General features: G+C 41.6%; 1 protein-coding gene across 1 annotated transcript; it reads left to right on the top strand.

Moving 5' to 3' along the window:
• The first annotated feature begins 5,766 nt into the window (after positions 1-5,766).
• Positions 5,767-12,278, top strand: gfap (glial fibrillary acidic protein). The gene is made up of 9 exons (XM_061026624.1): positions 5,767-6,409; positions 8,573-8,633; positions 8,719-8,814; positions 8,941-9,102; positions 9,231-9,356; positions 10,382-10,602; positions 10,683-10,726; positions 11,278-11,360; positions 11,618-12,278. The coding sequence occupies exons 1-9, from the start codon at positions 5,889-5,891 to the stop codon at positions 11,657-11,659; spliced, it is 1,356 nt and encodes a 451-aa protein (XP_060882607.1). The 5' UTR covers positions 5,767-5,888; the 3' UTR covers positions 11,660-12,278.
• Positions 12,279-12,515: the final 237 nt, after the last annotated feature.

Raw genomic sequence — 12,515 nt, 5'->3', positions numbered from 1 at the left:
TCATAGTAATTGTCTTTTTTTTTTTCAACCGGAAACTTCTGCTAAAAAAAGTTAAGAAACTTGAATTCATTGTTTTCGTCTAAAACTTCAGCAATGGGTGTTGTGTGAGATCGCATACCTTAGAAAGCAGCCACATAAAACTGACCCTTTCATCTTTCTTCGATCCCTGAACTCTTGGTACAGTTTATTTCTTCGTTTAGAGAAAGACGTTTTGATGTCAGATGCAGCAAGCGTATTTCCAAGTGTGAAAGAAAGAGCATATAGTTACTCCTATCTTGCAGCTTCCCTATAAAAATGAAAAACAAAACTAGAAAAATCCTAATGTTGAAAGAACTAAAATAATATTGTACCAAGAGGAGGAACTGACATGGACTTAAGTGCGTTCTGTAACGGTTAGAGGTCTCATCAAGATGTGTCATATGACTTGTTGAAGTATAATGTATAGCTTGATGATAATTATTTAAACCTCTAATTACAATCTGAATTTAAGGTTGAAGCAGGACAAAGTCACAAAGTGTAACCAGGGGTAACGGGTTTTCTTCACACACTGTTCTGATTTGTTTAAGTTTTCTTTCCAGTGTATGTTGTTTTGAGGTTGAAACAACAGAGGAAACACAGTTCGGTAGAAACAGATTGACAAAGAACAGGTCAGAAGTGAAGTGTCACAGTGATGTACAACCAGCGTACGGTCCTGCTCCTCCTCTTCCTCCCTGTGTTTCTGCAGAATCTGTCCCTGTTGTCCACTGTCACGGCCCCCGGGGGAACTGCTACTGATCCTCGTTGTCCTGCTGACATGATGCTCCCCTAGTTGACACTCAGGGCATTCCTATCAGCATTCCTCTGACCCGCTGACCTGTCGTGACCCCGCACGGACCCTCCTCTCCTGGTGACCCTGCAGCTGTGTGGTGTCACTCACTGCTCCCAGATCAGTCAAATAGAGGCGTCTTTAGGAAGCTTCCTGGCATCTGTAATTCATCCTTTCTCTGACACACTCTAGTTCAAACAACATTAATCAAAAGGCTCGGATTGGAAAAGAGGTAGGTGAAAGTCACTTGTTCTCAGAGAATAATTTTCAACATTAAAGAAAAGACTTTAGTAAATTTTAATGTTGTGTTTTTTTGGATTATGTCCCTCAATGATACCTGCATCAATTTAAGATTCCCTATGTGCTGGCATAGTTTGAAAAGCTGTGCATAACACAGTAGCTCATAAAAAGAGGGATATGATATAGAAGTCGAAGTAAATATATATTTACTCTCTACTTTCAGAAAAGACAAAGTAAAATGTAAGCGTGTGGTGATGAACGGACCCTCGCACCTTTATGCACCTTGGGCATAAACTAAAAAATGTGGGGTTTGTTGCATGAGCTGAGTTTCTCTGCAGCTTCAACTGTAATCCAGTAGATGGTGCTGTCACCATACCCACATTTATATGTATAGCTGTTCAGGCCAACACTGTCAGCGTTTGAGAAATTTTAGGCACAAAGAACACTAAGTATTACTGGCTTTTACGTCTTGATAGTGGATGAAAAGTCCCCAGAATTTCCATTTTTAAAAAATATAGTTAAATTTAAAAAAAATTTGACCAAATTCCTCATTATTTCCGTCAAAAAAATAGCAACGTATCCCAGAATGAATGACCAAAAATAGCTCATATTTTCAAATGAAAATTCAGACAAAATATTCAGATTCAAATTTCTGACAAAAACATCTGAAGAATATTCACAGGCACAGTAATTGTGTATTCTTCCAATATGTTTTCTCCTTTTTAGTACACCTGTAAGACTATTTGTGTGTGTGTGTGTGTGTGTGTGTGTGTGTGTGTGTGTGTGTGTGTGTGTGTGTGTGTGTGTGTGTGTGTGTGTGTGTATGGATAGGTGAGATATTTTTCCTGGTTTTTTGTCTTTCAAATCATGTCTGATTTTGGCTCCTGCATATTGTTGGTCGAATTCAAAGATTTGTTGCTCGTCAGACTGGATCAACTTTCAAACACTCACATGATTTGAGCACCGGTTTACCATCTCACTTGACATCTGAGTGCTGTGCTAGTGATGTGATGTTGGTTTGGTATGCAGATCTGTCTGTGTGGTGTATTTGGGCCCCTAGTATTCCTGCTGACAGGCAGACTGGAGCTTCGGTCCTGAACCGGCTCTCCACAGAGTCTCTTTGTGACTTCTCTCTGTTTGGGTTCAGTGGTGCTGAGTCATATAGCCGGCTTGTCTGTCCCAGTTAAGCCCCCTGCTTATGATCATTAGGGAAGTCAGGTCTACCAAAAACAATAATAATACAGTAAATAATGCATACTTCACCTACCTTAGTAAGACTTTCAATCCAAGATTTTTACTTGCAATTCCTTATTTTTACATTTTGGTATTATCGCTTATACTGTAGTTATGTAAAGGACCACATTCTTTTTCTACCCCTCAATACAAAGATGTGCAGCGATGAGAGGTTTATATCCATAGACAATTTGATCTTCTTGTGAGCGTGACACACTTGAAGTCCATTTTCGAGAAAGGGATTCCTCTTAGCTAAACAAGACTCGCAATGGCTCAGTCCAAGATGACATAATGAATGAAAATGTATCCAGGACTGGATGTTACCTGCTTAATTGTTTAGCTCATTCAGCTGCCGAGTTTTCAAACTAACTTCTTGTTCAACAAACAAGTTCAGGATTTTTTCATTAGCGGTTATTATTCTGTTCTTTTTTGCTCCATAGCTTTTTCTGTGTTTCCTTTCTCGGGTAGAGAAACTCCATACTTTTTGTTGCCTGACCAAGCACCCATAAGCCATTGCATTGCTTGAGGAACTAGAATTCATGGTAGTGAAGTCTGTGATTGTATGTGGTCTATACTGCTTGTTTAATTTACACATCTTGAAACAGGGCTATGAGGAGGTGATGGAGGTGTGGCTGTGACAGTCGTGTTTCCAGCTGGTTAGTCGGGATTCAATGTGGAATGTGGCCATGTACTGAGCCGTCAGTGAGGTTGACTGATGGTGAACGGAGAGGCTCACACTGGGTATTCTGGGTGTAAAATGTCAAGAGCACAAAGCAATCGCAGGTTATTACACACTCACACTTAGCTGGCGGGCAGCTCCTTGGGCCTCGATCAGTCAGAGTCAAGCAGCATTGAGATTCTACCCTGCATCCTTTTTCCTCGTACGTCCTGCAAATGAAACGGTCTCCTCATGTGGGACACATGAATCAGCTGTTTGACTTGGCCCTTTAGTAACTTCAGCATCAGCGAGGGAGGAGGGAGAGGGGCCTTCACCTCCTCTTTCTCCTCTCTCTCTCTCTGAATGTTTAATCTTCAGGACATATTACCTCAGTGACCAGATCTGAGGCAACGCTCAAGATTGTTAAAAAATCCAGAGAGCAGAAACAATCAGTGTCTAGTTAATGATGCAACCAAACATCAATCCTTAACGATGGAGCCGTTTAAAGTCAACAAATCTCTGCCAGACTTACAGTGTGCCATCTCGTTTAACCTCTGTTAACAGAGTCCAATTGGGATTCAAGACACTGTGTTGTTGTTTTTCGCCCCTTAATAGCAAACAACACTCTGAGGCCAGATAGTAGAGTCGTACGAGGCTTTATTTACTGCCTCCCAGTACCACTGGTTTCCACTCCCTGTGATTTTTACGAGCCAGAAACAAAGACGTTCATTGTGTCCCTCTGCTGTTGTGGTTTTACTACCTGTAGCAACAGCACAGCGAAACAACTAAACCACTGTTTTTACGTGATGTGTCTTATTTAGAATATTTATTTTTAGATAATTTCGTACAAGGTTACGATATCTTCTACTCCATGAAAATAGGTATTAAAGACGATCAAAGAAGCAATTAAATATTTTGCAGGACAATTTCATATTAATATTGTAAAATTCAGATCAATGTAAATGTTTTAGATACTTTTAACTATTGTGATTTTGTTTTTGATTTTGGAGCCTGACAAAACTACGACATTTGTGTTTGTCTCATAGCCTCAAACTATTTCCACAGCATTGGAGTAAACAGTAGTTGTGGTAAATAAGCCACGAAAATAATTAAAGAACACTTATGCCTTAATTCTTCTTGTCTTCAGTGATGCTCACTCGAAGGTAAAATGCATGCGTCAAATCATTTGCTCTTCAAAAAAGAAGTCAGAAAAACAGGATCATTTGAAGTGCTTCATATGTGGCTGTTGTCAAGGTAATGGATCAAACTAGTGTGGTAATGCGGCTCCTTTAAGTCTTTCTGGAGTTCAGATTAGGTCTCACCCTCTCCCTCCCTCTATACATCCCCCCCCCCCCCCCCCCCTCCTTCCCCTTGTCTCCATCCATCTGTCTACAGAACCATCAGGACGTCTAATAACCAGAACACAGGGAACACCCTAAAGTCCCACTGTTTCACTGGAGCCTTGGCTACAAGCTTCCCCTGCGATGTAAGTGTGTGAATGTGCTCTTGAGTCAGGACACGAGATTGGGAAAAAGGGAATCATAAACATATATGTACATTTTCATAGGAATATTTTGTAAGTGGCTACCGTAGAACACAATTTGCAGCACACAGGAAAACAGTGGATGTTGTCAACGGCTTTTTAATTCCAACTGAAGCAGATTCAACAAGCAGACAGGTACAACACAATTCAGTGCCAATATTGGCTCGAGCCTTAAAAAAGTATTTGGGACTGGACAGGGGGCTCGGGCGAGGTGTTCAGAACCAGCACAAAGACGAGTGTGGTAAGGTGGAGGCTCACGCATACTCATGCAACAGTTCAAAAACTGGGCAACAAAAGTGTGCGGGAGATGTGGTTCTGGGAGTAGCAGATCCATAATCAGATGAGCACTTCAGTGTTGTTGCGAGGAAACACAAATCAGCCAAGCGGAGAAGCAAACAGAAACTTTGAATGCCGGGACAGAACTCAAGGCCAGGGACAGAAGGCTGGGGGTAATTTCTGGGATTAGGACAAAGAAGGCAGGTCAGTGGGAAGCACGGTCGTCAACAAGGATTCAGTCTAAGGTCGCTTTCACATATGAAGTCTGCTGTTCTGTCTGTTTTGGGTCATGTGTTTTCTCCAAACTATGAAAGACAGAGAACAGTGACTTTAATTAAAGCCTTATCTGTTTACATTATTCATTTATCCCATTAAAGTAAGCAGACGTTTCATGATTAATTGTCAAGAGTTATGTCTTTGTTATGTAACTGTGCCACAAACTGATCCAAAGAGAAGAAAAAAACGGCCCTGTCCTGCATGCTGTCTGTCTCCTCTCACAAAGAGGAATTCACCCTTAATCCTGCAGGTTATGTGTTGGGTGTTGTCCAATAGCTTACATGTACATCACAGCAATGCATGTGCTTTTCCCTCCCGCCTCTGTGTCTAATTGTCTGCTTCCTATGTCAATCGGCCATTCGGCTGTTTCTTTCTGTGATTACAGAGTGAAAATGTCTTCCCGAACATTTCCATCCCTTTGTTCGATCAAACTTTCTGAGTCTGTTTTTTTGGAGGGCGCATGTGTGGTCAGGTTGAATTGGTGGCTAGACCCCGTCACACACATTCCTTTTCATTCAGCTCGAAGAGAAAGGAGGAGAGTAGGACAAAAAGGGGTGAAAGTAAGAGTGAGACAGAGAGGGAGTGAGTCAGAGGCTGGGGAGAGTAGGGGAGAGAGAGAGAGAGGGAGAAGGCCAAGAGACATTTGTCGTTGAGTGGACGAGCATGGACAATCCCTGGCACACAGCTCTTTGAGTGTCATGTACACCACCCCTTCGCTCTCCCTTTTTGTCCCTTTCACTGCCTGCCACCCTCCCCTCGCTCTGCCGCACCCTGTGGCCTCTCTGCTGTGGGTTTGGGGGGCTCGCCCGCCTCTATAAAAGCCCTGTTTGTGCCCCAAGTGGGCTTCATTCCACATCATGGAGAGTCAGAGAATCCATTCCTCTTACAGGAAGCGTTTTGGGCCTCAGGGCTCGAGCAGCACAGGAGTCCGTATTGGGGGCCTTTCTTCCAGCCGTGCCTCCTGGCATGGCACCCCTCGCAATCTCACCCACTCCAGCCCCATATCCCGGATCTCCTTTGGCTCAACCAACACCGCCCTGCTCCTGGGGAGCCCCGGGGACCGGCTGGACTTCTCAGCAGACACCCTGATGAAGGCCCATTACAAGGAAACCCGCACCAACGAGAAGATGGAGATGATGGGCCTGAACGACCGTTTTGCCAGCTACATAGAGAAGGTGCGTCTGCTGGAGCAGCAGAACAAGGTGCTGGTGGCGGAGCTGAACCAGCTGAGGGGAAAGGAGCCTAGCCGCCTTGGAGACATCTACCAGGAGGAGCTGAGGGAGCTGCGCAGGCAGGTGGACGGCCTCACTTCAGGCAAAGCTCGGCTGGAAATAGAGAGGGACAACCTGGCATCAGATGTGGCCATGCTCAAGCAAAGGTATGAAGGAGCAGGGCGGGACTCCTGAGGGAGGGGGATCAGATTAGCTGTATTTACAGTCACGCTATTCCACTATCCTGTTGTGTTTCACCTTTACTCTTATTTTCAAAGGATAACTCTCATTAGAATGTACAGGTAATGTATAATGTAAGATGTTCTGAAACTCTGGCTTTTGCAAACCTCTTATTTGAAATGCATGCATACTGTGCTGATGACATTTAAGCTCATTCTGACATTTGTCTAATTGGATGTTTCTAGGAATTTCTTAAATACTATATATTATGATTGTACTGTTCTGTGTGCAATAAGAGTGTTATTTTATAGTTTTAAAATGTGATAAAAAATTGTTTGAAATTAACATAGAGGGGAAGAGTAACAAACAACTTCCAGCTTTAACCTTTATCAACAAATCTTTTTCGATACATCTTTTCTGAAGTGTGCTTAACGTTAGTAATGTTTTTTCTGCACCACAGCTTCTTTGCATCTCAGTGGTTAAAAATAGCAATTTCCCCTGACACCATGTCACCAATAGTTTCTGCTGCAGCTCTTGGTTATTGATTCTGCAAACCCATTATTTGAACTTTTTATTAAATAGCTAACCTATAAACAAGGCATTTAGTTTGGCAAAATCTGAAGTCTTTTTTCATCTTTTTCATTACAAATGCATTTATATGCAGATTTACTCTGTCTCCGATTTGCTGGAATGCAGCCCACTGTGCTCCGCCTGAGCTTTACTCCTGGATCCCTCTTTACAAACTTGATCCTGACTGAACCCCTCGCAGCCTGAGCGAGTGCGGAAGAATGAGGCAAACACAATGGTGGCCCTGTATGGGAGCAAAAAGACAGGCAGATGTTCTCTTGTGTGCTGTTACCCTAAAACTCGAAAAAAAAAAAAAAAAAACTCACTGCAGTCTTACAGCCATATTTTCCCACTATAGGCGCAAGCATGGCATGCATTTATGACTTAATGTAGTCAAACTCGTCCACTAAGAGGAGTGAATAGTGATAGGTGGGGCCTGGAAGGTCAAAGGTCATTTTTGTGATTCCTTCTGCTTTTCAGGAACCAAACCATTCAGCAAATGATGTTACAGATGTTAGCCCAAAGTCTGGGACATGAGGTTGTCACGCTTCTTCATGGACCGCAGATGTACTGAATGGGTGGTGTGTGTCTGAATGTGAGGCAGCGTATGGACTGTGTGTGTGTGCGCGCGTGTGTGTGTGTGTGAACTCCATCCCGTGGGAAAGGCCTCTGGCTGTTAGATGTGAGTGAGAGTGTAATGATGCATAAGTTCTCCTTTCAGCTGAGCATTGGTCATCACAGAGGCACTGAGGGTATAGCACAATAACTCTCAGTTAAAAAAAAAATGTTTTTTTGGCCCCAATTATTTAGTTTTCCTTTATACAGGAATTTCATATTCATGATAAAAAGCTTTATGCTCTTGTGTGTGCATGGTGATTTTTTGCAAAAAAAAAAGCAGCAAGAAGAAAATAAATAGTAAGACATGAGAGCAAAACTGAAAATGTGTTCTGAATATTTTTTTGTATTTCTAACACACCTAGATGAACATATCTGTGATTTTTAAACACATGTTTCCCTTCATATGGAAACAATGTCAACATTTTTATATGTTGCTCCAGTTAAACCAAGCTGTCACCTCCAGTGTTGAAAAATGGAGCCAATGCATTTGTTCAAAAAGGCTGCAGTACCTCAAATGTCCACTTGAGGCTGGACGCAACAGCTGGGAAATCCACATTAGATCCCATGATAACATGCCCATTTTTAAAGCATAAATAAACATGTTTACAGCCTGGTTAAAAAATGGCAGATATAGTCTCAATAGCCCATTTCTTAAAGCAAGTAACATTTCTTAGAAACTGATCTGGCTGAGAGCTCTGCATAAACTTCAATAATCAGGTACATAGCATGTCCAATATGGCTACCACCATTGATGGGTTTATAACGGCTCCTCAGAAATGAATAAGACGTCGCTGAGACCACACCCATGTTTTATAGTCTATGAATGCAATTAGCTAAGTTTTGCTAATCATATGTTAATCAATACTAAAAGTGTCCAAACAGCGCTGTGTAAATGTATGTGTCTTGATGGATAAAAGGCAAATAAGCCATGTCATCTCTGAGCTCCCCTTTTCTGTTTCAATCAGGCTGAATGAAGAGAATGGCCTCCGACAGGATGCAGAGAACAATTTGAATGCCTTCAGACAGGTAATTCTGCCATTATTTCAGTGAATTCATAAAATAAGTGTCTGTCTATAGCTTCATTTCTAAATAAGCCTCACTCTTTTCATAGGATGTGGATGAGGCTGCCCTAAATCGGGTCCAATTAGAGAGAAAGATCGATGCCCTGCAGGATGAGATCAACTTCCTGAGGAAAACTCACGAGGAGGTAAGAATCTAAATTGAACTGTTCAAATAAACGTAACCTGTCACTGCCTTTACCTTCACCCACATTCAATCACCGCCTTTCCATGTTTCCTCTTACGTCACTCTATTTCACCTTCTACCTGCTCAGGAGCTGCGTGAGTTGCAGGAGCAGATCGTGGCCCAGCAGGTGCATGTGGACCTTGATGTGTCCAAGCCAGACCTGACGGCTGCTCTGAGAGACATCAGGACCCAGTATGAAACCATGGCAACCTCGAACATGCAGGACACCGAGGAGTGGTACCGCTCCAAGGTCAGAAGACTCACTTATGTCTCACTTATGTAATGTAATAACAAGTAATCACACTGTATGTAATTGGACTAATAGGGAAACTGTAATGACATCACCTATACTCACAGGCTGTTTGTCTTTGTCAACAGTTTGCTGACCTGACAGATGCAGCCAATCGTAATGCAGAAGCCCTGCGCCAGGCCAAACAGGAGGCCAATGAATACAGGCGTCAGACCCAAGTGGTGACCTGCGATCTGGAGGCCCTCCGTGGGACAGTAAGTCCACAAAAAATACACAGAAAACACAACAGTGTATATATTAAGTGGAAATCAAAGGCTATACTCCAAAAAACTATTTAAAACGACATCAGAAACTTTGAGAAATGACTCTCAGCTGAAACATGTTTACATCTCATAAAGAAAATGGCATCCATTTTTAAAAACTAGCAATAACTTTTGCACCAGGAAAATGTGTCATTGATATGTCTTCATATTGTAAGTGTAATTTCTAAATACATTACAATAACCATGCCGCTGGTTTAAGAGATGCAAAGATGGAAGTACAGCTAACTGTAAAGTTTTTTTTTTTTTTTTCAGCTAACTGTAAAGTAAAACGTGTGTTTTTCAGCAAATATTTCAGCCTAAATTAGACACTAATACTGCAACACTGATTGGTGGTAACTTTAAATGGAAGCCACCTGTTAACTGCTTCAAATAATAGTGAAAGCTTGAACATTAGATATGTCACAATATTCCCAAAGTTTTTAGGTTCAAGATATCATCATGACAGCATTAGCTTATTTGGCTGACCATTTACCACTTACCAAGATTAAAGCTGAGCTGACATTTTGGGTTAATGTAAATTATCGTTGTCCAGCAGCACTTTACAAACAAAAAGTGGACTACAATGGAAAAAGTGAGTGTACACGGTTTATCAAATATGAATGTAAACACCTTAAAACTTCATTAAAGCTGACTTTAAACTGTATCACCAATCTTTATTTTATACAAGTACACTGTACTATATAGAAAAAACGTGGTGTAAGCATTATAATGGTTTAAAAATAGAGAGGAGAAATATTGTAGCAGTCGTGTTTATGGTGAACTGTAATAATACATGGTAGATATTATCATCACTAGTAGAAGGGGTAGTTGCTGAAAGTAGTGAAACAAACTGTCTTATCAGCAGAAAAGGCTTTTAAGTAATAATATTGGCCTATACGCTACACTCTGCTACATTAGATGTTTGCTGTCCATTACTGGGTCTTAGCATAAATACGTCTCTTCTTCCCTTCTTTGAGAACGAGTCTCTGGAACGCCAGCTCCATGAGATGGAGGACCGCTATACCATGGAGACTTCAGGTTACCAGGATACAGTGAGCCACTTAGAGGAGGAGATCCATGCCCTGAAGGAGGAGATGGCGAGACACCTGCAGGAGTATCAGGACCTGCTCAATGTCAAACTGGCTCTGGATATCGAGATTGCCACCTACAGGAAGCTGCTGGAGGGAGAGGAGAGCAGGTGTGCCAGAGTTTGGAAGACAAATGTGTTGAGATAGTGAATATTTATGAACTGATATTGTTCCTTCTCTCTTCCTCTAGGATCACCATTCCAGTTCAGAGCTTTTCCAACCTGCAGTTTAGAGGTTAGTATCAAAAATGTTCAATTCTTTAAACTGATATTTCAAGTAAACACGCAAAGACTCGCGAAGTGGACTTGGCCACCATGACTGCAGCACTACACTGTTTTATGGATTTTTGTTTAAAGCTTTAAGTTTGTCACTTTGGTCATTGTCATTTTTTTTGCTAAAGCCAGAAGTGACAAAACCTATTTGGACAAGTGGGTAGCGCTGACCAGGAACAAAGTTAGAAGACACTGAGTTATAAGCTAGCTTGGTTAGCAAGCTGTACCTGTAATTAAAAAGAAACGGTGTAAGAGATAACCGGGATTTTCCTAAGCAAAAAATGAAACATAAAATGATGACTAAGAAAAATTACAAATAGAGTCATTTTCTCAAAAAAAATACATTTTTTTAAAGAGTCACATGTTTTCCACCTTTCATTGTCCATCGCTTATTGTCAGACACAATGCTTGATGGCAGGGGGGAAACTCCTTTGATAGAGTAAAATATTGTATATTAAATAAATTGTTGAGGTACAAAATTGTGCCTTCTCTCTGCTTATACCGATATTTCAGAAACCAATCTGGACACTAAACCCCCAGAGGCCCATGTGAAGAGGAGTATCCTGGTTCGAACTGTGGAGACTCGAGATGGGGAGGTACAGCATGTGCTTTTAAAGAACAACTCACTCACTCACTCACTCACTCACTCACTCACTCACTCACTCACACACACAAAAGCAGCTGATCTGCACATGGACTCTATTCCCTCCGGAGGGCAATGTTGAACCCTTCTGCAGATTTTCAACCATACTCATTGTAGCCCAGCACACCTGATGCCCAATGTTGGCTAATCAGTCACAGAAGATGTAGCTATTCTTTTTTTCTATTTAACTCTCACCTCTTTTCCTTTCAGATCATAAAGGAGTCAACAACTGAACATAAAGATCTTCCTTAAAGTTACACAACCAGAAATGCTTCTTACATTTTTTTATTTCCATACCCCAAAGCTGCCCCAAACAGTCATCACATTATTCAGTGTTACCCTTTTTTTTTTTTTTTTATCAGAATCTGCATGCTAATAAGATAACTACCCTACAGCCATGATTTAACCATTAAACACAGCTTGACTCACTCATTAGGATGACTCTAAAAACATACAGTACGTTTTTTTGACTTGAGTTGGGTGCAGGTTGGTCAACTTTGATTTTAAACTTGATTGATGGACCAGATTTTGTAACATCGTTTCAGATTAGTTGCCATAGCAGAGGCCTTGAAATGTAGCAAATTGTGTTCAGCTAATATGTAGCGTTGTGGAGGTTGACATATGGTATTTGTGTATGTGAAATGAGTAATAGTAAGTTTAAGATGGAGGATGCGGTTTCAGTTAGTTAAAAACAGGGATTGAGACATGTGTGTGTGTATTATAGAGCACCTTTTGGCAGGACAGCAGGTGATGTTGGACGTTTGAATGTATTTAACCCTTGTACGGTGTCATTTTTAATTTCATACATTTGTTGTAGCCACCTAATCTGTCTGTGTGTTTCGTCTTGTATTAAAAATCCTTTATGACTGCTCAGGTGTTTTCGACTGGTGCATTACTGTCTCACATCTGACCGACAAGGAGTGTGCGCACATTACTTCTCTCTTTCTTTTTTTTTATTTTTGGGCTTTTACGCCTTTATTTAGAGAAAGGACAGTGGAGAGAGTTGGACATTGGGGAGAGAGAGAGAGTGGGGACAGACATGCAGGAAAGGAGCCACAGGTCGGATTCGAGCCCTGGCCACCTGCTTGGAGGACTCTGGCCTCCGCAC

The sequence above is a fragment of the Labrus mixtus genome, chromosome 20 (assembly GCF_963584025.1).
Source record: "Labrus mixtus chromosome 20, fLabMix1.1, whole genome shotgun sequence".
Taxonomy (NCBI): Eukaryota; Metazoa; Chordata; class Actinopteri; order Labriformes; family Labridae; genus Labrus; species Labrus mixtus.
The sequence above is the reverse complement of the archived record's forward strand: the minus strand, read 5'-3'. Positions and strand labels throughout refer to the sequence as shown.

What these genes read in the sequence shown, in the direction of transcription:
- gfap (XM_061026624.1), top strand. Translation starts at nt 5,889, where the DNA reads ATGGAGAGTCAGAGAATCCATTCCTCTTACAGGAAGCGTTTTGGGCCT. An exon ending in GTGGCCATGCTCAAGCAAAG is followed by an intron (nt 6,410 to 8,572) that starts GTATGAAGGAGC and finishes TGTTTCAATCAG; the next exon opens with GCTGAATGAAGAGAATGGCC. An exon ending in TGGAGACTCGAGATGGGGAG is followed by an intron (nt 11,361 to 11,617) that starts GTACAGCATGTG and finishes TTTTCCTTTCAG; the next exon opens with ATCATAAAGGAGTCAACAAC.